We start from the raw sequence: 24,411 nt of genomic DNA on the forward strand, positions 1-24,411 counted from the left end.
TAAATGTCTAAGAGTCCCCAAATGTAAGAGTCTAAAAGTCCCTAAGTGTCCCTAAGTGTCTAAGAGTCTTTCTAAGAGTCCCTAAGAGTCTACAGAGAGGGGCGGCATACAAATTTAATAAATAATAAATGTAATAAATAATAAGTGTCCCTAAATGTCTAAGTGTCTTTCTAAGAGTCCTCAGAGTGGGGCGGCATACAATTCCAATTAATAAATAATAAATAAGTTTGGCATTGACCAGGTTACACCGTACCCAGCCAATCAATGGCCACACCCACCCAGCCGTACCCCCCTGGTGCTACTCAGATGGCCGGGCTCACCCAGCCACGCCCACCAAGCTGCAAGGAGCCGCCATCTGACCCTCTCCTCTTCTCCTCCTGCAGGGGACGCCCATCAAGTACGAGAGCGGCTCCTGCCAGATGGCCCTCAAACACAACGTCAAGTCCCTGATCACCGGGCCCAGCAAGCTGTCGCGTGGCATGCCTCCCATGGAGATGCTGCCCGAGAACATGAAGGTGGTGGAACGCGGGAAACACGAAGACCCCAAGGCTGGGGGAGAGATGCGTTCTCGCTCGGGACCCTCTGTCCTGCGCTCGACACTCCACGAGGCCCCCAAGTCCCAGGTCAGCCCGGGGATCTACGAGGATGCCAACGCCAGGAGGACGCCGGTCGGCTATCAAAGCATGTCCAGAAGTTCGCCCATGATGAACCGGGGCGAAGGTAGGTGGCCTTTGTGGCTTCTGTGACGGACAGTGGAGGAGGGACAAGACGGTTGACCAGCTGACCTACTGTGACCCTGAAAAATTCAGGAAGCCTTTTAATCAGTATTTTTGGAGTATAAGACGCACCCTTTTACTTTAAGGTTAGATAGGTTAGATAAATCCACAGTAACTGAATTTAAACATGCCTGGGATAAACATAGATCCATCCTAAGATAAAATACAGGAAATAGCATAAGGGCAGACTAGATGGACCAGGAGGTCTTTTTTCTATGTTTCTATGTTTCTACATTTAGGCAAGAAAAACAAAATGCACAGGTGCAGTACACGTGGTACCTTGCTCAACAGGAATAACTGTGAGAGGGACCTTGGAGTCCTAATGGACAACTATTTAAATAGGAGCCAGCTGTGTGTAGCAGCTGCCAAAAAACCCAGCACAGTTCTAGGCTGCATTAACAGAGGGAGAAAATCAAGATCACGTGAAGCGTTAATACCACTTTATGAGGTTTTAGAAAGGCCACACTTGGAATATTTGCATCCAGTTTTGGTCACCACAATGCAAAAAGGATGTTGAGGCTCTAGTTAGAGTGCAGAGAAGAGCAACAAAGAGAATTAGGGGATAAATGGAGGCTAAAACATATGAAGAACGGAATTGCAGGAACTGGGCCTGGCTAGTTTAATGAAAAGATGGAGCAGGGGAGACAGGATAGCAGCCTTCCAATATCTCAGGGACTGCCCCAAAGAGGAAGATCTCATTAAATGAGGACCCGGATTGTGGGGGCAATAGGCTGGCTCTGTTTTTAAAAAAAGTGCTATTGCTAACATGTTGTAAGCCGCCTTGAGTCTAAGGAGAAGGGCGGCATAAAAGATCAAATAAATAAATAAATAAACGAAAAAGAAGCATGCAACTTGAAGGGGAGCACCTGATTGACCCTGGGTGGTCTTCTGCCATCACTCATCTTGTCTTTCTGTATTTCAAATCAAACCAGCCGCTTTGTTGGGCGAGTTTTTCCCAGCAGGCAAATTGGGTTGCGTTCCCACAACCGCCAGCCCACTCTTAATCCGAAATCCGGGTTTCTGTTGCAGGCAACCTTTCTTCGGGGAAGCCCTTGAACCACGAGAGGAAGTCCACTCTGACGCCGACGCAACGGGAGAGCGTCCCGGCCAAATCTCCGGTCCCGGGGGTTGACCCCGTTGTCACTCACAGTCCCTTCGACCCCCACCACCGAGGGGCTGCCCCCGAGGTTTACAGGAGCCATCTCTCGCCTCACCTGGACCCGGCCATCCAGTTTCACAGAGCCTTGGATCCCGGTAGGTACTATTTTATTGTTGTTGTTGTTGCTGTCGTTGTCATTATCATTATTATTAATTTAATTTATTAGATTTGTGAGCTGCCCAACTCCTTTTGGACATTCATTCATTCATTCATTCATTCATTCATTCATTCATTTATTAGATTTGGATGCCGCCCCTCTCCGTAGACTCAGGGCGGCTCACAACACAATAAAACAGTTCATGACAAATCTAATAATTTACAATTTAAAATATTTTAAAAACCTCATTATTAAAAAGACATACATACAAACATACCATACATAAATTGTATAGGCCCGGGGGAGATATCTCAGTTCCCCCATGCCTGACGACAAAGGTGGGTTTTTAAGGAGCTTACGAAAGGCAAGGAGGGTGGGGGCAGTTCTAATCTCTGGGGGGAGTTGGTTCCAGAGAGTCGGGGCCACCACAGAGAAGGCTCTTCCCCTGGGTCTCGCCAAACGACATTGTTTAGTTGACAGGACCCGGAGAAGGCCCACTCTGTGGGACCTAATCGGTCGCTGGGATTCATGCAGCAGAAGGCGGTCCCGGAGATATTCTGGTCCGATGCCATGAAGGGCTTTATAGGTCATAACCAACACTTTGAATTGTGACCGGAAACTGATCGGCAACCAATGCACACTGCAGAGTGTTGGTGTAACATGGGCATATTTGGGAAAGCCCATGATTGCTCTCGCAGCTGCATTCTGCACGATCTGAAGTTTCCGAACACTTTTCAAAGGTAGCCCCATGTAGAGAGCGTTACAGTAGTCGAACCTCTATTATTATTATTATTATTATTATTATTATTATTATTATTATTATTATTCACAAAAATCAGTAATACACAGCAAACAAGATTGATATGCTGGATTTCATATCACAGTATCACAAGTCGAACACTTTCCAAGCGTCTAGGACTGTGTGATGTATTTTCGTACGTGGCGCGTAGGTTCAAGTACGGTGGCCTTTTGCAATTGACAGATCCTGATTTTGTTTATTGTTTTCAAATGCTGGCTGAGGTCTTTTGCCAAGCACCCAAAGTGCCGATTACTACCTGTTCTGCCTGACTGGCTCGGCAATGCGTAACAGTCCAAGGAAAAGAAATCAAACACAGACGTGCTCTGCTAATCAGCAAATTTGTATTAGATAAACAAAAATGGCTTACTCAAAAACAGTTTTTAGTGTCCAAAAACAGTGCAAGGCTTACTTCAGCCGTATACAAAAACACAGGGAAAAACAAACAAAGACAACCTGGAATGAGCAGAGACCTTTCAGGAGTCCTTTTGAATCTTTGAAGCAAACAGCAAGTCCCAGAGTTTTCACCTCCCACTTGTCTGAAAAAGCTGGGTTGAAAACTCCAAAGGAACAGAAACTTCAAAGCAGGAACCACAAAACACCACAGATAAACAGCTACAGTTTGCCTTGGTCTTTGTTCCCCTTTTATCCCTTTATCCCTCATTAAGGGAACCACACCCAGCCCTCAGTATAAGAACCACACCCAGCCCAGGTGCTCCTATAATGATTTGTAATACTCCTTAAAGCGATCCCTTCTTTGCATAGCTCTTTGGCTACGTAGATCAATATATTGATCTGCAGAAGAACTCAGGGAGGAAAGACTGTCTGAGGGACTGCAGGCCAAATCCCCTGTGCTGTCTGCTGAATCCTGCGTCCCAGTGGCCTCGTCCTCCTGGCTGTCTGCCACGTCTTCCTGTCTGTCATCCAGGTTTTCACATTCACTTTGTGCCGCGTCTCTCCCATCTGTGGGAGCAACCGCTGGCCCAGGCCCAAACACAACACTACCGGGATCACTTGTCCTAGTTTATGCCAGAGTCATTTAGTTCGATTTTATGGTCCTGATATCAGCTAAGTTTTTCTTGTTGTTTTTCAGCAATTTGACTGTTACAACAGGATCTTAATATTGAACTACAACGACCAAGTGTGATCCACACTTTTTTGTTTTCCACAGTTGTGAGGTCTGGTGTTGTTGTTGTTATTATATCACAGTTCTATCACAGTGGCCAGTTGTTTCACCAATTTGGCATTAATTACTAGTCGAGCCTCATCCAGCAGCCTAGGATGTTGCGATGTATTTTTGCAATATATAAGTGCAGAACTGAGCAGTGCAGCTTTCTGCATTTAACTGATGGTGATTTTGTCGATTCTGAGCTGTTTTAAATGTAATTCCAGTGCTTTTCGTACAGCATGCAGTGTTCCAGTGTCACCACTAGAATTACTACTGCTGGTCTGTGGCATAACCGTTGAATTTCGATTTTTAAGTCCTGGTATTTTGCGATATTATTGTTATTGTTGTTGTTGCTTTTCTGTAGGTGGTCCTCGATTTAGGACCACAGTTGAGCCCCAGATTTAGAATAGAATAACAGAGTTGGAAAGGACCTTGGAGGTCTTCTAATCCAACTCCCTTCTTGGGCAGGAGACCCTACACTACTTCAGACAAATGGTTATCCAACATCTTCTTAAAAGCTTCCAGTGTTGGAGCATTCACAACTTCTGGAGGCAAGCTGTTCCACTGGTCAACCGTTTTGACTGTCAGAAAATTTCTCCTTAGTTCTAAGTTGCTTCTCTCCTTGTTTAGTTTCCACCCATTGCTTCTTGTTCTACCCTCAGGTGCTTTGGAGAATAGCTTGACTCCTTCTTCTTTGTAGCAACCCCTGAGATATTGGAAGGCTGCTATCCTGTCTCCCCTGGTCCTTCTTTTCCTTAAACTAGCCAGGCCCAGTTCCTGCAACTGTTCTTCGTATGTTTTAGCCTCCATTTATCCCCTAGTCCTCTTTGTTGCTCTTCTCTGCATTCTTTCTCAACATCCTTTTTGCCTCATGGTGACCAAAACCGAATGCAAATATTCCAAGTGTGGCCTTCCCAAGGCCTTATAAAGTGATATTAACCCTTCGCATGATCTTGATTCTCTCCCTCTGTTGATGCAGCCTAGAAAACTGTGTTGGCTTTTTTGGCAGCTGCTACACACGAATGGCTCATATTTAAATGGTTGTCCACTAGGACTCCAAGGTCCCTCTCACAGTTGCTACTATTGAGGAAGGAACCACATATGCTGTACCTGGGCATTTTGTTGTTCTTGCCTAAATGTAGAACCTGAGTTTTTTCACCATTGAACTTCATTTTGTTAGATAGCGCCCATTGTTCAAGTCTGTCAAGATCCTTCTGTATCCTGAGCCGATCTTCTGAAGTGTTGGCTATTCCTGCCCCTTTGATTTCCATTGCTAAATCAGACGGTCATTATGTCTTGCTCCATTTAACGATCTTTCTTCCCACCATTGTTAAGCTTGCACTTGCTGCCGATCAGTTTCCGGTCACAATTCAAAGTGTTGGTAATGACCTATAAAGCCCTACATGGCATCGGACCAGAATACCTCTGGAACCGTCTTCTGCCACACGAATCCCAGCGGCCAATAAGATCCCACAGAGCTGGCCATCTCCGGGTCCCATCGACTAAACAATGTCATCTGGCGGCCCCAGGGGAAGAGCCCTCTCTGTGGCGGCCCCTGCCCTCTGGAATCATCTCCCTCCAGAGATCAGAACTGCCCCCACCCTCCTTGTCTTTCGTAAATTGCTTAAGACCCACCTATATCGCCAGGCATGGGGGAACTGAGATACCTGCCCCAGGCTTATATAGTTTTATGTATGATATGCTTGTGTTGTATGGTTTTAATGATGGCTTTTTTAGATGTTTTTTTAAATATTAGATTTGTTACATTGTCATATTGTTATTGTTGTGACCCGCCCCGAGTCTATAGAGAGCGGGGGCATGCAAATCTAATAAATTATTATTATTATTATTATTATTATTATTATTATTATTATTATTATTATTATTAAATCTCTGCAGATGTTAAGTTAAAAACATGGTCGTTAAGTGAAACCCCTTGACTCTGCTCGTCAGAAAGTCACAAAAGGGGATCGCATGATCCTAGGACCCTGTGACCATCATAAATGTGAGACAATTGCCACACATCCAAATGTGAATCCCTCAGTTGTGAGGATGCCGTAATGGACATAAGTGTGGAAAGTGGTCCTAAATCCCATTTTCTGTCCCCTTGTAAACTAAATGAACAGTTGTAAAGTCGAGGATTATACTATACAGCAGTGTTTTCCCAACCTTGGCAACTTGAAGATATTTGGACTTCAACTCCCAGAATTCCCCAGCCAGCGAATGCAATCCTGGGCCTAGAAAGTTTAGAACTAAGACGCCTTAAACAAGATCATATGCTGCAAGGTCCTGCCTGTCGGCGACTACTTCAGCTTCAACCACAACAACACAAGAGCACACAGCAGATTTAAACTTAATATTAACCGTTCCAAACCTGACTTCAGTAACCGAGTTGTCGAAGCGTGGAACTCATTACCGGACTCCATAGTGTCATCCCCAAACCCCCAACACTTTACCCTTAGATTATCTACGATTGACCTATCCAGATTCCTAAGAGGTCAGTAAGGGTCAGTAAGGGGCGAGTACAAGTGCACTAGCGTGCCTTCCGTCCCCTGTCCTATTGCTCTCCTATATCTCCTATACCTTTCTTCTATTCCTATATCTCTTCTTCTATTCTTTCATTGATATATTCTATTACTATACCTTCTTTTCTAGTATTTCTTAGATATATTTTACTATGAGTATCTCCTCTATAACCTTCATCATGTAGTTTACTATGTGTATATAGATATATACCCACTAAAACCCTCATTGTGTATTGGACAAAATCAATAAATAAAAATATCTTCAAGTTGCCAAGGTTGGGAAACATTGCTATTTATTTATTTATTTATCTATCTATTTATTTATTTATTTATTTCTCGGGGCGGCTCACAACAAAATAAAACAATTCATGACAAATTTAAATTATAGTTTAAAATATTTTAAAAATATTTTAAAAATACAGAATAGCAGAGTTGGAAGGGACCTTGGAGGTCTTCTAGTCCAACCCCCCACCCACCCCTGCCCAAGTTGGAAGACCAGGGAAAATCCCCATCAATTACATGTGACCTGGTTGAATAAGTCCCTTTTTTCTCCATGCCGTTGTAACTTCAAATGGTCACTAAATGAACAGTTGTAAGTCGAGGAATACCTGTAATGTAAGAAATATTGTTTTTTGTGTCTTGTCTGGTTCCTCCCACTTAATACATTCTGCTCTTCTTCGCCCAGCGACCGCCTACATGTTCCAGCGGCAACTCTCGCCCACGCCGGGCTACCCCAGCCAATACCAGCTTTACGCCATGGAGAACACGCGGCAGACCATCCTGAACGACTACATCACGTCGCAGCAGATGCAGGTCAACTTGCGGCCGGACCTTGCGCGAGGGTTGTCCCCACGAGAGCAGACCTTGGCTCTTCCCTACGCAGGGGCCAGAGGTAGGTTTCCCTCGGCTCAGGAGCAGCCGTCTGCAAACCACGTTAATCTCTAGAACAGGGACGTCAAAACTCAAGGCCCAGGGGCCAGGTCCACAATTGAGCTCAATATTTCTGTTGCTAAGCGAGACAGGGAACAATCTGTTTTGTGACCACAGAAACATAGAAGATTGACTGCAGAAAAAGACCTCATGGTCCATCTAGTCTGCCCTTATACTATTTCCTGTATTTTATCTTAGGATGGATCTATGTTTATCCCAGGCATGTTTCAATTCAGTTACTGTGGATTTACCAACCACGTATGCTGGAAGTTTGTTCCAAGCATCTACTACTCTTTCAGTAAAGTAATATTTTCTCACATGTTGGCCTTCATTGTTTTGACAAGGAATCATCGATCTGAACAGCATGGCACCCACCATCTTGGTGCCCCACCCCGGGGGGCCAAGCACCCCCCCGATGGAGAGGATTACCTACATCCCTGGCACTCAGCTGGCCTTCCCCACCAGGCCTTACAACCCACCCTCCATGTCTCCAGGTAAGGGTCAGAAAAGGGCCCCCGAACGTGGGACGGGCTGGGTTCAGGTCCAGCGCAGCCGAGGGGATTTGAAGGGGGCAGAGGAGCAGAAGCTGGGCACAGCCTGCACGGGGCATCACCCCAGGATGGAAGGCTGCAACGGATCTCACCTCGGATGCCAATTGGATGGCTGGATGGATGGCTGAATAGAGAGAGAGAGAGAGAGAGAGATACATAGATACATACATAGATACATAGATACATAGATAGATACATAGATAGATACATAGATAGATACATAGATACATAGATAGATAGATAGATAGATACATAGATAGATACATAGATAGATACATAGATAGATAGATAGATAGATAGATAGATAGATAGATAGATAGATAGATAGATAGATAGATACATACATAGACAGACAGACAGACAGACAGACAGATAGATAGATGCATAGATACATAGATAGACAGACAGACAGACAGACAGACAGATGCATAGATAGATAGATAGATAGATAGATAGATAGATAGATAGATAGATAGATAGATAGATAGATAGATAGATAGATCGATGATTGTACAGATAGTCCCCAACTTACGACGGGGATCTCTTCCCATGGCCTGTCGTAAGCTGAGTTTGGTGTAAATCAGAATATTCCAATTTACATTAATATTCCAACTTACAGAGTGGCGGCAGCGGCTTCTTCAAGGAACCAACAGCTGGTCCTTCTTGGCGTTGCGTTGCTGCAGCCTCTGAATGGAGGCGGCGGCAGCGGTAGCAGCGGTGGCTTCGAAGCTGTCCCCAGGTCATCGTAATGACTAAACGTCATACGTCGGGAATGACGTAACCCGGGGACCACCTGTATATGGATGGATGGGTGAATGAATGGATGATAATTGCAGAACATAGATTTATATACCACTTCACAGTGTTTTAATGCCCTCTGTAAGTGGGTTACTGGATGGATGGATGGATGGATGGATGGATGGATGGATGGATGGATGGATGGATGGAGATACATAGAAATAAATGATAGATAGAGGATAGATTAATAGACAGACAGATAGACAAAAATAGATGTTTGTGTAAGAATATATATATGTGTGTATGTGTACATATGTAGGTAGTCCTCGATTTACAATAGTTTGTTTAGTGACTGTTCAAAGTTATGTCACTGAAAAAACGACTTATAATAATAATAATACAGTAATAATAATAACAACAATTTATTAGATTTGTATGCCGCCCTCTCTGAAGACTTATGACCATTTTGCGCACTTATGACCTTTTCAGTATCTCCATGGTGACGTAATTTACATTTGGATACTTGACAGGGGGGAGCCAGATTTGCTTAATAACTGGGTTACTAACTTACCAACTGAAGTTTCTCACTTAACAGCTGTCACAAGCAAGGTCGTAAAACGGGGCAAAGCTCACTTAAAAGCTGTCTTGCCTAGCAAAAGAAGTTTTGGGCTCCTTATGTGGTTGTAAGTGGAGGACTACCTGCAATCCATCTGCTCCGTTTCTCTAAAGCCCTCTTCTCTTCTTTTCTTCCACAGGACACCCATCTCACCTACCAGCCTCCGTGGTCGCCAGCGCGGAGAGGGAGAGGGAGAAAGAACGAGAACGAGAACGGGAGAGGATGTCGTCCACTCCCACGGACCTCTACCTTCGCCCAGGTAAGCTCCAGTTGCCTCTTCCTGCTCTGTCACCAACTTGGAGGATGGAATAGAAATTATTTTATTGGCCAAGTGTGATTGGAGCAGAAGGAATTTGTCTCCAGTGCAGAAGCTCTCAGTGTTACAAGCAACAAGCGATAAACCATGATCACAATCAGAAAACACCACAATCATGAATTAGAATCAGAATTAGAATTATTAGAATTAATTAGAATATTGGCAAATGTTATTAGGTACAGAAGAAATTTATTTCCAGTGCAGAAGCTCTCATTGTACAAGCAACAAGCAATAAACCATGATCACAACCACATCTGCTGGAAATTTGTTTCAAGCATCAACTACTCTTTCAGTCAAATAATATTTTCTCATGTTGCTTTTGATCTTTCCCCCAACTAACTTCAGATTGTGTCTCCTTGTTCTTGTGTTCACTTTCCTATTAAAAACACTTCCCTCCTGGACCTTATTTAATCCTTTCACATATTTAAATGTTTCGATCATGTCCCCCCTTTTCCTTCTGTCCTCCAGACTATACACATTGAGTCCATGAAGTCTTTCCCGATCAGTTTTATGCTTAAGACCTTCCACCATTCTTGTAGCCCGTCTTTGGACCCGTTCAATTTTATCAAGCAACATGAGAAAATATTATTTGACTGAAAGAAGAGTAGATTCTTGGAACAAACTTCCAACAGACATGGTTGGTAAATCCACAGTCACTGAATTTAAACATGCCTGGGATAAACATATATCCATCCTAAGATAAAATACAGGAAATAGTATAAGGGCAGACTAGATGGACCATGAGGTCCTTTTCTGCTGTCAATCTTCTATGTTTCTATCAATATCTGTTTGTAGGTGAGGTCTCCAGAACTGGACACAGTATTCTTCCAAATGGGGTCTCACCAGCACTCTATGCAGCAGGACCACAATCTCCCTCTTCCTGCTTGTGATACCTCTAGCTATGCAGCCAAGCATCCTACTCGTTTTCCCTACCGCCTGACCGCACTGACTCCCATTTCTCTGTACTTTTTCCTAAGGCGCCGAGCCATCAGGGAAAGGAGGCAGCCACAGCTACGTCCGCTCCCCGTCGCCCTCCGTCCGGAGCCAAGAGTCCATCCTGCAGCAACGGCCCAGCATCTTTCAGGGCTCCAACGGGACGAGCGTCATCAGCCCTCTGGATCCGGCTGCCCAGCTGCGCATCATGTACGTCTCCTTTTGCATTCCCGGCTTTCCGCTTTTTTTCTTCGCTGCCGGAAGCGTCTCCGGTGGGGTGGGGTGCAGGTGAGGTCCACGATCTGTGACTTTAATGGACCCTGACGGTTTAGAGACGAGTGCCGCAGCCGTTGGAAACTGGGTCACCTGATTTTTTTCCAATGGTCATACATTGAATACTGTGGTTGTTAAGCCAAACCCATGGGGCCGTTGGGTCACTTCCAGTATTCGGCACAGTCCTCCTTTTCCCCCCCATCCTTCCACCTGCTCCCCTTTTTTCTTTTTCTTTTCGTTCCTCCCTCCTTCCCTTTTTTTTTCCTTTTCTTCTTTCCTTCCCCTTTTCCCCTTCCCCTTTTTCTCCTCCCTCCTTCCCTGTGTTCTTCTTTTTCTCCTTCCCCCCTCCATTCCTTTTTCTCCTTCCTTTCTTCCTTCCCTCCCTCCCTCTTTTTCTCCTTCCTTCCTTCCCTCCCCACCTCCCTCCTTTTCTTCTTCCTTCCTTCTCTCCTCCCCCTTTTTTTCTTCCTTCTTTCCCTCCCTGCCTCCTCCCTCCCACCCTCCCTCTTTTTTCCTTTCTTCCTTCCTTCCCTCCCTCCCTCCTCCCTCCCTCCTTTTCTTCTTCCTTCTTTCTCTCCTCCTTTTTTCCTATCTTCCTTCCCTCCCTGCCTCCTTTCTCCCTCCCTCCCTCTTTTTTCCTTTCTTCATTCCTTCCCTCCTTCCTCCCTCCTTTTCTTCTTCCTTCTCTCCTCCCCCTTTTTTCCTTCATTCCTTCCTTCCTTCCCTCCCTGCCTCCTCCCTCCCTCTTTTTTCCTTTCTTCATTCCTTCCCTCCTTCCTCCCTCCTTTCCTTCTTCCTTCCTTCTCTCCTCCCCCTTTTTTCCTTCCTTCCTTCCTCCCTCCCTTCTTCCTCCCTCTATGACTCCTAACGCTGCATTTAAAGCCAATGACCCCTGTAGACATTTTCCTTCTTAGACTCAACCTTCCCGGGGCCTTTTCCCCAGAAGGGACCTGATGACCTCTCATCGGAGCTCAAACAACCCCCCCCTCTTTTCAGCATCTGCCTCAACCTCCCTCTTTGCAGTTTTCAGAAACACCAAAAACCTTGAATGATATATACAATCTTGCAAAATCCTCTCTCTCTCTCTCTCTCTCTCTCTCGTCCTCTTTCCCAATCCTCCCTTTCCTTCACCCAAACAGGCAGCTGCCCCCCCGGCGCTCCCTCCATCACCCAAGGCCTGCCGTCCTCACGCTACAGCACCGCCGCCGACGCGCTAGCCGCCCTGGTGGACGCAGCCGCCTCCGCCCCGCAGATGGAGGTGGCCAAGTCCAAGGAGGGCAAGCACGACGGTGGCCGGATGGATGAGAACCTGGGGCGCAGGTCCTCCGTGGTCAACGAGCAGCCGCCGCCGCCCCCTCTGCCGCCGATGGAGCAGAAGCAGCTGGACGGGGAGAAGAGGGGAGCTCCGGGTCCTTACGCCGCCTCGGCTTCGGCCGCTTTCTCCGCCAGCAAATCCCAGAACCTGCCGTCTTCGGCCGTCTACTCCGAAGCCGGGAAAGACAAAGGCCCCCCCTCCATCTCCAAGTATGAGGAGGAGCTCCGCACACGCGGCAAGACCACCATCACCGCTGCCAATTTTATCGACGTGATCATCACGCGGCAGATCGCCTCCGACAAGGACGCCCGGGATCGCGGCTCGCAGAGCTCGGATTCGTCCGGCAGCTGTACGTCGCTATCCAACCGGATAGTGTTTTTATTTTATTGAACATATCAAAACAATATACAATGTGCATATCTAAAAAAATCCAATTAATATCTCCGGGACCGCCTTCTGCTGCACGAATCCCAGCGACCGATTAGGTCCCACAGAGTGGGCCTTCTCCGGGTCCCGTCAACTAAACAATGTCGGTTGGCGGGCCCCAGGGGAAGAGCCTTCTCTGTGGCGGCCCCGACTCTCTGGAACCAGCTCCCCCCAGAGATTAGAACTGCCCCTACCCTCCTTGCCTTTCGTAAACTCCTCAAAACCCACCTTTGTCGTCAGGCATGGGGGAATTGATCTCCCCCGAGCCTATATAATTTATGTATGGTATGTCTGTAGGTATGTCTGCTTAATAATGGGGTTTTTTAAAAAACTATTTTAAATTTTAAATTGTAAATGATTAAATTTGTCGTGAACTGTTTTATTGTGTTGTGAGCTGCCCCGAGTCTACGGAGAGGGGCGGCATACAAATCTAAATAAATAAATAAATAAAATATAGCTTAAAAACTTTAAAAACTCTAATAACAATTAAAATCATTCACTTCCATTCACACAGGAAGACTTACTACATTTGTCAGCCAAGGAGAATAGGGTCTAATGGCCCCAAGCCTTGCGGCATAAATGGGTCTTTAAACTTTTACAGAAGGCAAGGAGGGTGTGGGCAGTACCAATCTCCAGGGGGAGCTGATTCCAGAGGGCCGGGGCCCCCACAGAGAAGGCTCTTCCCCTAGGTCCTGCCAAACGGCATTGTCTAATTCGGTGTTTTGCAACCTTGGCAACTTGAAGATATCTGGACTTCAACTCCCAGAATTCCCCAGCCAGCATTTGCTGGCTGGGGAATTCTGGGAGTTGAAGTCCAAATATCTTCAAGTTGCCAAGGTTGCAAAACACTGGTCTAGTTGACGGGACCTGGAGAAAGCCGACTGTGGGATCTAACCAGTCATTAGGACTCATGTGGCAGGAGGTGGTCCCCGAGGTTTATTTATTTTATTTATTTATTTATTCGATTTTTATGCCGCCCTTCTCCTTAGACTCAGGGCGGCTTACAACATGTTAGCAATAGCACTTTTTTAACAGAGCAAGGCTACTGCCCCCACAATCCGGGTCCTCATTTGACCCACCTCGGAAGGATGGAAGGCTGAGTCAACCTTGAGCCGGTGATGAGATTTGAACCGCTGACCTTCAGATCTGCAGGTGATCTGGTCCGATGCCATGTACAGCTTTATAATAATAATTAATTAATAATTTATTAGATTTGTATGCTGCCCCTCTCCGACGACTCGGAGAGGCTCACAACAATAAAACATCATATACAAATCCAATGTTAAAACAGTCTCTAAAAAACCCCTATTAAATTTATTTATTTATTAATCAAATTTGTAAAACAGTCATACGGCCCCAACGCACCATCCATAAAATCAAAGGCAACTAAGGATACATCAATTCCTCCCTGCCTGGCGACATAGATGAGTTTTCCAAAGTTTGCGAAAGGCAAGGAGGGTGGGGGCAGTCCTAATCTCCGGGGGGGGGGGGGGAGCTGATTCCAGAGGACCAGGGCCGCCACAGAGAAGGCTCTTCCCCTGGGTCCCACCAGACGACATTGTTTAGTCGACGGGACCCGGAGAAGGTCGACTCTGTGGGACCTAATCGGTCGCTGGGATTCGTGCGGCAGAAGGCGGTCCCAGAGATACTCTGGTCCGATGCCATGAAGGGCTTTATAGGTCATAACCAACACTTTGAATTGTGACCGGAAACTGATTGGCAACCAATGCAGACTGCGGAGTGTTGGAGTGACATGGGCATGTTTAGGGAAGCCCATGATTGCTCTCGCAGCTGCATTCTGCACGATCTGAAGTTTCCGAACACTTCATAGGTCACAACCAACACTTTGAATTGCATCCAGAAACCAATTGACAGCCAATGGTGCTGGAGAACAAAGGGGATATGTGGGGAAACATATCTAAAAAAGCCACTTGTGTGGCTATTTTAGACAATTTGAAGTTTCCGGACACTCTTCAAAGGTAGCCCCACGTAGAGACCATTGTTTTCTTCTTTGTTTTTTGCTACCCAGATGGTCAGTGGGACAATTTGGGGATGGAGTACAGGGAGTCCTTGATTTACGACGGTTCATTCGGTGACTGAAGTTACAACGGCCCTGAAAAAAACCGAGTTGGGACCGTTTTCCACACTTAATGACTGCTGCAGGGTCACATGATCAAAATTCAGACGCTAGAGAAAATGATTCATATTTATGACTATTGCCGCGTCACAGGATCATGTGACCCCCCTTTTGTGACCTTCTAATTAACTAATCTCTGGGACCGCCTTCTGCCGCACGAATCCCAGCGACCGATTAGGTCCCACAGAGTTGGCCTTCTCCGGGTCCCATCAACTAAACAATGTCGATTGGCGGGCCCCAGGGGAAGAGTCTTCTCTGTGGCGGCCCCGACCCTCTGGAACCAGCTCCCCCCAGAGATCAAAATTGCCCCCACCCTCCTTGCCTTTCGTAAACCTCTCAAAACTCATCTGTGTCGCCAGGCTTGGGGAAATTAATATACTCTTAGCTATTATAATTTATGTGTGGTTTGTTTGAGTTGCATGATTATTTTTATAAGGGTTTTAAAATGGTTTTTAACTGTTGGATTTGTATATTATGTGTTGTCCTGTTGTGAGCCGCTCCGAGTCCTTGGAGAGGGGCGGCATACAAATCTAATAAATTATTATTAAATTATTAATTATTAGAAGTCCACCCCTCTTAAACAATGTTGGCTGGGGAATTACGAGAGTTGAAGTCCACCCATCTTAAAGCATAGTGGGTGGGGGATTCTGGGAGTCAAAATCTGTCCCAGTTAAAATTCCTGAAGTTGGCAAACTAAATCCCTACAGTTGAAACCTACCAGGTTAGGGAAAAGGACGGTGTCTATTCTGGAATAAGATTTGCAGAGTTTCATGCAATGGAAAGCGGCATAAACCTCCTTCCAAATCTCTTATCCTGTTTCTCTCCTCTTTCTCTTCCCCAGTATCCTCCTCTTCGCACCGCTACGAGCCTTCGAGAGACGCAATTGAGGTCATCAGCCCCGCCAACTCCCCAGTCCCCACCCAGGAGAAGATGCCCCCTTACCAGCAGGAGCCCCCCAAAATGAACCCAGGAGAAAGTAAGTTAGAAACATAGAAACATAGAAGACTGACGGCAGAAAAAGACCTCCTGGTCAATCTAGTCTGCCCTTATACTATTTCCTGTATTTTATCTTACAATGGATATATGTTTATCCCAGGCATGTTTAAATTCAGTTACTGTGGATTTACCAACCAAGGATCTACACTCTTTCAGTGAAATAATATTTTCTCACGTTGCTTTTGATCTTTCCCCCAACTAACTTCAAATTGTGTCCCCTTGTTCTTGTGTTCACTTTCCTATTAAAAACACTTCCCTCCTGGACCTTATTTAACCCTTTAATATATTTAAATGTTTTGATCATGTCCCCCCTTTTCCTTCTGTCCTCCAGACTATACAGATTGAGTTCATTAAGTCTTTCCTGATACGTTTTATGCTTAAGACCTTCCACCATTCTTGTAGCCCGTCTTTGGACCCGTTCAAGTTTGTCGTTCAAGTTTTACTAGGAGGGAGAATTTAGAATGGGTTTATTTCTCCACTTGCAAAATTGGGCTGCCCAGATTTATAACCTAGAAATCCCAGGGCTGGAAGGGGGATCTGAGAGGTCGTCTAGTCCAACCTCCTGCTCAAGACAGGAAAAACTTTGGAACCTGCTCTGCCCTGGTGATGAGCCCCCCAAGAAAGAGGTCTACACACACACACACACACACACGGATTTTACAAGATATAAGTAATTCTAATAATTTAGTAGCAGGGAGATTTGAATGTCTAAAATGCATCAACAAAGCAAGGAATAAGTCCCTTCGGTTATCAGCTGCTCATTAAAGTCTCAAACAGAAAAATAAACTCCCAAATAGTTCTCTTTGACACAGATTCCTCTTTCTAGTTTTTAAAAAAAAATATACTTTATTGATTTATACAAAAAGCGGTAAAACAGGGGAAAAGGGTGATAGTACAAAAAAGAGAAGTAGGAGGGGAGTGGGGTAAACGTTGTTATATCACAGCTTATATATATTATTGTATACACATTCCAAGTATTTGTCCATATGTAAATATTTCGTATTCAGTATTCTTATTTGAATAATCTTATAGCTGTAACATTTGATAATCCAACAGTAATGTGAAAAGAGAAGGGGTAGAAAGGGAGAGAAGGGAGAAAGAAAGAGAGGAGAGAAAGATAGAGAGAGGAGAAGTAGTACCTGCAAGCAAGCAGGCGTTTGGATGGTGACGACTTAGTTTGATTATATTTGTTGTTTTTGTTAGTGAAACTTAATCGTAGGTTGTATTATTAGTAGGTTTCTAGTAACTATCAAGTGGATTGAACTCAGACAGGGATTGTATTGGTTTTGGTCCGATTTTTTATTATACATATCTTTATTTTGGTTTATATTAAGCGATTTTGGTTATTTTTCGCTTTGTCGTCTTTAGAGTTGGATAGCCCCTTTCTAAATTTATAAGTCAGCATAGTAAAATAAAACATCCAAAAAAGAAAATCATCAGTTTCAGTTTTGATTCTCTGCACAGACTCAAACATTGTTAGCTCCCATTGGCTGACTCGGTTGCTGTGTCTGTTCATTGGCTAACCTTGTTACCATGGTCTCTTCCTAGAAGAAACCTAGAAGATTGACGGCAGACAAAGACCTCCTGGTCCATCTAGTCTGCCCTTATACTGTTTCCTGTATTTTATCTTAGGATGGATATATGTTTATCCCAGGCATGTTTCAATTCAGTGACTGTGGATTTACCAACCACGTCTTCTGGAAGTTTGTTCCAAGGATCTACTACTCTTTCAGTAAAATCGTATTTTCTCACATTGCTTCTGATCTTTCCCCCAACTAACCTCATATTGTGTCTCCTTGTTCTGGTGTTCACTTTCCTATTAAAAACACTTCTCTCCTGAACCTTATAACAACAATGAGGTATTGTTTTATTTCAAAAAAAAAAGTTTAGTGGAATATGAATACATGTTTGCTCATAATATCTGGTAGAAGAGATTGTCAAATAATTATTATAGTTAAGAATTGTGGAAGAAAGAAGAGAAGGGGGAATGTCAAACGCCCACCTTGGCTACGCCTACCTTGGCCACACCCCACCATGGCCACGCCCAACTCCATGGGGGGGCCCTCCGAGATCAACCCTGATGTGGCCCCCAATGAAATCGAGTTTATGATACCCCCGGTTTAACAACTGTCTCTCCCCTTCCCTTCGGCCACGCAGGAGACTGCGGCCGCCAGTACGAGGGCTCCAGCCATCCTTACAGGCCCGCGCAGGATTCGCCCTCGCCACAGCAACCACCGTCCCAGCAGCCCCAGGCACCCCCAGCACCACAGACGGCCCCCTCCGCCCGTCCAGACTCACCGGGTGATCACCTTGGCCGACCACATCTGTGTAAGTTTGTGCTTTGGAGTGTCTGTGAAGAGAGAAGGCCCCGTTTGGGGAATGGGCCTAGACTCTACTGACCCTGGTGGTTTATTTATTTATTTTATTTGTTTTATTTGTTTTATTTGTTTTATTTATTTTTATTTATTTTATTTATTTTATTTATTTTGTTTATTTTGTTTATTTTGTTTATTTTGTTTATTTTGTTTATTTTATTTATTTTATTTATTTTATTTATTTTGTTTATTTTATTTATTTTATTTTATTTATTTTATTTATTTTATTTAGTTTATTTAGTTTATTTAGTTTATTTAGTTTATTTAGTTTATTTAGTTTATTTATTTTATTTATTTTATTTATTTTCTCTCGCAGGGCAAGAAAACTAGGCAAGGTCAACAGCATTAGAAGGGAGGGGGTGTTGCAAAGGGGAGGAAGGAGGAGGGGGGTGGAAGAGGAAGAGGAGGAAGAGTGTGGGGTCACTGGTGCTCTCTGAGAACGTGGGTTTTCATGCAGACGTTTCATTACCCAGTTAGGTGACATCATCAGTACTACAAGGGTGTGGAGTCTGCTCTCTATTTATACAGTATACAACTGGCTTGTTCATGTTCTTGGTAGTTCCTTAATTAGACTGTTTTAGATAGATGATGGATGGATGGATGGATGGATGGTTGGATAGGTAGATTAGCATTAGCATTTAGACTTATATACCACCTCACAGACCTCTATAAGCAGTTTACAGAGAGTCAGCATATATTGTCCCCCAACAATCTGGGTCCTCATTTTACTGACCTTGGAAGGGTGGAAGACTGAGTCAACCTGGAGCCGGTCGGGATGGAACTACTGAACTACAGGCAGCCAGTGATCAGCAGAAATAGCTTGCAGTACTGCACTCTAACCACTGCACCAGCAAGATAGGTAGGTAGGTAGGTAGGTAGGTAGGTAGGTGGGGTGGGTGGGTGGGTGGGTGGGTAGGTAGATAAGATAGATAGATAGATAGATAGAGAGAGAGAGAGAGAGAGAGAGAGAGACAGACGATGATGGATGGATGGATGGAAGGAAGGAAGGAAGGATGGATGGATGGATAGATAGATAGATAGATAGATAGATAGATAGATAGATAGATAGAGATAGATAGATAGATAGATAGATAGATAGATAGATAGATAGATAGATAGATTAAAATAATAAACAATAAATCATTAACAAGTGATTTTTCCCCCCCATTCTCTTTTTATTGGGATCTCCTCCTTCCTGGTCCAGCAAATCATCACGCAGGACTTTGCCCGCAGCCAGGCTTCCAGCCAGCCTTCCCTTCCGACTCCCACCAGCACATTCCAGAGCTCGGCCTTGACCTCCGTTGCGACCACAAACCGGGCCAAGGCTTCGAACCGCTACAGCCCCGACATCCAGGTGCAAGCTGCCCCCCACCAGCGCCCAGGGTCCCGGATGTCCCCCGAAAGCATCTCTGAGAAAAACCGGTCCAGGTAAACTTTGCCTCCGCTTTCCCTGTCTTTCCGTTCCCGGTTCTCTTCTTCTGTTCTTTTCCTCCTCTTTCTCCCTCCTTTTTTGGTTATTTCTCTCAACTCTGTGTTTCCTATGATCTTCTTTCTTTTTTTCCTCCCTCCGTCCCTTCCTGTTCTGCCGGCGTGTTTCAACCGCCCGTAATTACAGGGTAATTAGTCCAGGAAGACACACACCACACGACAAAAGGAAAACCCAAAAGTTTTTATAAACAGAAAAGCAGAAAAAAATCCCTTTTTAAATGTCAAAGGGATTTTTTGGTACACACAAGGCACAGGTTAAATGCAATCCAATTGCTCACCCAACAACTGGGAAATTGAGTCCAATTCTAAAGTCCAGAGAGTCCACACACACAATCTTGAACAGCACAAAAACCACGATCTTGACGAAACAATGAATCAGATAAACTGCCATGAGGCTAACACACCAGGCTGCACTTTTATCTGTAGCACTAAGTACTGGAGCCCCACCCAACCACAGGTGGCCTCATTTTCTCTTGTAATAATCCTTCAGTTGTTGTCTCCTATGCATCACTCTACGCATGCGTGGATGTGTCATTAATTCTTGTTCAGAATCCAGGGATGATAAGGATGATTGATCTCCTCCTGGGCTGTCTGCCAAACTCCCCTCTTCCCTGTCACTCACGCTTCCTTGGTCAGAGGAGGCTTCATCGGCAGATTCCATCGGGAGCAAAACAGGCCTGCGGCATGTAGATGTTTCCCCCACATCCACCTCCACATTCCTTGGGGCAGGAGCTGGGCCAGAACTAACCACAACACTTCCTATTTTCATTCTTCCCCCTTCCTTCCTTCCTTCCTTCCTTCCTTCCTTCCTTCCTTCCTTCCTTCCCTCCCTCCCTCCCTTCCTTCCTTCCTTCCTATTTTCATTTTTCCCCCTTACCTCCCTCCCTTCATTCCTTCCTTCCTTCTTCCCTCCCTTCCTATTTTCTTTCCTATCTTCTTATTTTCCTTCCTTCTTTCTAATTTTTCTACTTCCCTCTCTCCCTTTCCCCCTCCCTCCCTCCTTCCTTCCTATTTCCTTCCTTCCTCCCCTCCCTCTTTATAACTGGAAGTTAACAAAACGCAGCGCTAATCCATTTTGAATTTTTGCTACTAAAACCAGCATGTCAGAATGTCGGCGATAGGATCTTCTCGCTGTCTCGGTGTTAGTTCTGTAGTCCTTTTTGCTGATGAATGACATACAGTATTTCTATATGTCTACGGAGAGGGGCGGCATACAAATCTAATAAATAATAATAATAATAATAAATAATTTCATAGTGCAATCCTTAAATTTTACTTTTGGTTTAATAATAATAATAATAATAATAATAATAATAATAATTATTATTATTATTATTATTATTATTATTTATTGGATTTGTATGCCGCCCCTCTCCATAGACTCGATTGTTTAACTGATTGTTGTCATTTTGGTTGGACCAGGAAAGTCTGTTTTCTAAATAAAATGTGGGGGGATATTTTTGTTTGTTTGATTCCCCAAGGCTTGGGAAGTCGCCCGAGAGAAGCCACGTTTCCTCGGAGTCGTACGAGCCAATCTCTCCGCCCCAGGGCCCAGCGGCTCACGAGAAACAAGACAACTTCCTGCTTCTCTCGCAAAGACCAGAGCCTTCGGAACAGAGGTACCTGGGGTTTGTGGGTCAAATTAACCAGTGGGAACTGCTTACCACCAGAAATCGTGGGTGTTTCCACACTGGAAATAATTAATAATAATTTGGGCCGGTCTTTTGCTATTTCCAGGCGGGCTGGATTTAAGGACCCTGCGGGCCAGATGCTAAAAACCCAATGTATTAATCAATTTTATATAATATAAAATATTAATTAAGCTATGTAGGAAAAGCAAGTAGGATGCTTGACTGCATAGCTAGAGGTATAACAAGCAGGAAGAGGGAGATTGTGATCCCCCTATATAGAGTGCTGGTGAGACCACATTTGGAATACTGTGTCCAGTTCTGGAGACCTCACCTACAAAAAGATATTGACAAAATTGAACGGGTCCAAAGACGGGCTACAAGAATGGTGGAAGGTCTGAAGCATAAAACGTATCAGGAAAGACTTCATGAACTCAATCTGTATAGTCTGGAGGACAGAAGGAAAAGGGGGGACATGATCGAGACATTTAAATATGTCAAAGGGTTAAATAAGGTTCAGGAGGGAAGTGTTTCTAATAGGAAAGCGAACACAACAAGGGGACAGAATCTGAAGTTAGTTGGGGGGAAGATCAAAAGCAACATGAGAAAATATTGTTTTACTGAAAGAGTAGTAGATGCTTGGAACAAACTTCCAGCAGACGTGGTGGGTAAATCCACAGTAACTGAATTTATACATGCCTGGGATAAACATAGATCCCTTGTAAGATAAAATACAGGAAATAGTATAAGAGGAGACTAGAGGGACCAGGAGGTCTTTTTCTGCCGTCAGTCTTCTATGTTTCTGTGTTTCTATAATGAATAACTAGAATGCTGATCCAGTTTGAAACCCCTCCTCTGTGTATACTTATACTTTTTCCTCCTTCTGGGCAGGCATTTAATTATTTTCTCGGTTCCCGCCCCTCTCCTCCCTTTTTGGCTCTTACACAGGACAGATTCCCGTTCTCCGGGCAGCATCGCCTACCTGCCTTCCTTCTTCACCAAACTCGAGAACACCTCCCCGATGGTCAAGTCGAAGAAACAGGAGATCTTTCGCAAGCTGAACTCGTGTGGGGGGAATGAATCTGATATGGGTAGGAGAGGCTTTTATTTTTTTATTTTAATTTGTTTTCCTTTCGTGTGGTTTTTCTTCTTGTTTCTTTTTCACCCGGCATCTGTGGGGGTCCTGGCCTGGGTGCTCTCTGAGCTGGGCAGTTTTCTTGCAGATGTTTCTTGACCCAGCTAGGTAACATCATCAGTGTTAGAAGGGAGTGGGTCCAATTAATTGGGAAAGCATATAAATATATGATAGGTCATAAAAATATAGACTTAACTTTAAAGGATAACATGATAAGTTGGTGTAGAAATATTGGCAGAGAAATTGATTTAGATACATGGGAAAGAGTCTGGACTTCTAATTGGAAAATGATGAAGTCGGTATCGTTAAAGGAAAATCAAATCAAGATGTTCTATAGGTGGCATCTCCCACCAAGTAGAATTGCAAAAATATTCCCTAATATGTCCCCATTGCGTTGGAAGTGTAAAAAAGAAACAGGTTCATATTATCATCAATGGTGGAGCTGTAGCAAAGTTAAGATATATTGGAAAATGATAGAAAGAATAATAAAAGAAATAGTAATGCAGGAGATAATAATAATAATAATAATAATAATAATAATAATAATAATAATAATAATAATTTATTAGATTTGTATGCCACCCCTCTCCGAAGACTCGGGGCGGCTCACAACAAACAATAAAAAACAATGTTATACAGGCACAAATCTAATATTAAGAAAAAACTAAGAAAAAACTCCGGAATTTTACTTATTAGGTATAGCTAAACAGAAATATAAGAAAGATATTTTACATCTAGCCATTCATATAACGACAGCAGCCAGGATAGTATATGCGCCAAATTGGAAGGGGGAAGGTATTCCCAAAGAGGAAGAGGTCATTATGAAAATATTAGACTGCGCTGAAATGGATATGATGACAAGATGGTTAAATAACCAAGAAGAATCTGAATTTTAAGTGATTTGGAATAAAGTGTATAGATGGATAGAGAAAAAGAAGAAGTAAAAATGAATATTAGGTGTGCACAATAGTAATATGGTTAGGCTTTAATCTTTGTGTTTGTATTTTGCTTATATACGAAGGGTTTTTTTCTTATAATAAGGTTACACAAAATTTCTTCTTTTCATTTAAAGTAATAGGTTGACTTAAGACATTAATAATGTATTCTTTTTCTGTATTGCAATTTGACTTCTAGAATAAGAGGGGTATTTGCAACCCCAATTTTATGTTAAGTGTGTGTTTGTATGTTTGTCAATTTTAAGAAAATCAATAAAGTTTATTTTAAAAAAAGGGAGTGGGAATTGCAGGGAGGAGGAAGAAGAGGAAGAGAGGGAGGGAGAAGAGGAGGAGGAGGAGAAGTGAGGGATCCTAAGTGCTCTCTGAGCTTTATTGTTTTCATACAGACGTTTCATGACCCAGCTAGGTAACATCAGCAGTGTTAGAAGGGAGTGGGAATTGCAGAGAGGAGGAGGAAGAGGAGAGGGAGGAGGAGAAAAACTGAGGGCTCCTTGGGTGCTCTCTGAGCTTTATTGTTTTCATACAGACGTTTCATGAGCCAGCTAGGTAACATCATCAATGCTAGAAGGGAGGAAGGTTTGCAGAGAGGAGGAGGGAGAGGAGGAGGAGAACTGTGGGGTCCTTAGTACTCTCTGAGCTGGGTGGTTTTCTTGCAGACGTTTCATGACCCAGCTAGGTTGGAGATTATGATCCCACTATATAGAGCTCTGGTGAGACCCCATTTGGAATAATACTGTGTCCAGTTCTGGAGACCTCACCTACAAAAAGATATTGACAAAATTGAAGGGGTCCAAAGACGGGCTACAAGAATGGTGAAAGGTCTTAAGCATAAAACGTATCAGGAAAGACTTAATGAACTCAATCTGTATAGTCTGGAGGACAGAAGGGAAAGGGGGGACATGATCGAAACATTTAAATATATTAAAGGGTTAAATAAGGTCCAGGAGGGAAGTGTTTTTAATAGGAAAGTGAACACAAGAACAAGGGGACACAATCTGAAGTTAGTTGGGGGAAAGATCAAAAGCAACGTGAGAAAATATTATTTTACTGAAGGAGTAGTAGATCCTTGGAACAAAC

The 24,411-nt window shown here is 44.0% G+C and overlaps 1 protein-coding gene across 1 annotated transcript in view; it reads left to right on the plus strand.

Annotated features, from left to right (window-relative positions):
- Positions 1-24,411, plus strand: part of NCOR1 (nuclear receptor corepressor 1) — a 179,563-nt gene that overhangs the window by 146,161 nt on the left and 8,991 nt on the right. The window contains 13 exon segments of the mRNA XM_070735450.1: positions 384-720; positions 1,806-2,030; positions 7,207-7,413; positions 7,796-7,945; positions 9,496-9,615; positions 10,650-10,815; positions 12,022-12,542; positions 15,598-15,732; positions 17,910-18,022; positions 18,024-18,080; positions 19,332-19,555; positions 21,097-21,234; positions 22,192-22,334. Of these exon segments, the coding sequence (XP_070591551.1) occupies positions 384-720; positions 1,806-2,030; positions 7,207-7,413; positions 7,796-7,945; positions 9,496-9,615; positions 10,650-10,815; positions 12,022-12,542; positions 15,598-15,732; positions 17,910-18,022; positions 18,024-18,080; positions 19,332-19,555; positions 21,097-21,234; positions 22,192-22,334 (2,536 nt within the window).

The sequence above is a fragment of the Erythrolamprus reginae genome, chromosome 1 (assembly GCF_031021105.1).
Source record: "Erythrolamprus reginae isolate rEryReg1 chromosome 1, rEryReg1.hap1, whole genome shotgun sequence".
Taxonomy (NCBI): domain Eukaryota; kingdom Metazoa; phylum Chordata; class Lepidosauria; order Squamata; family Dipsadidae; genus Erythrolamprus; species Erythrolamprus reginae.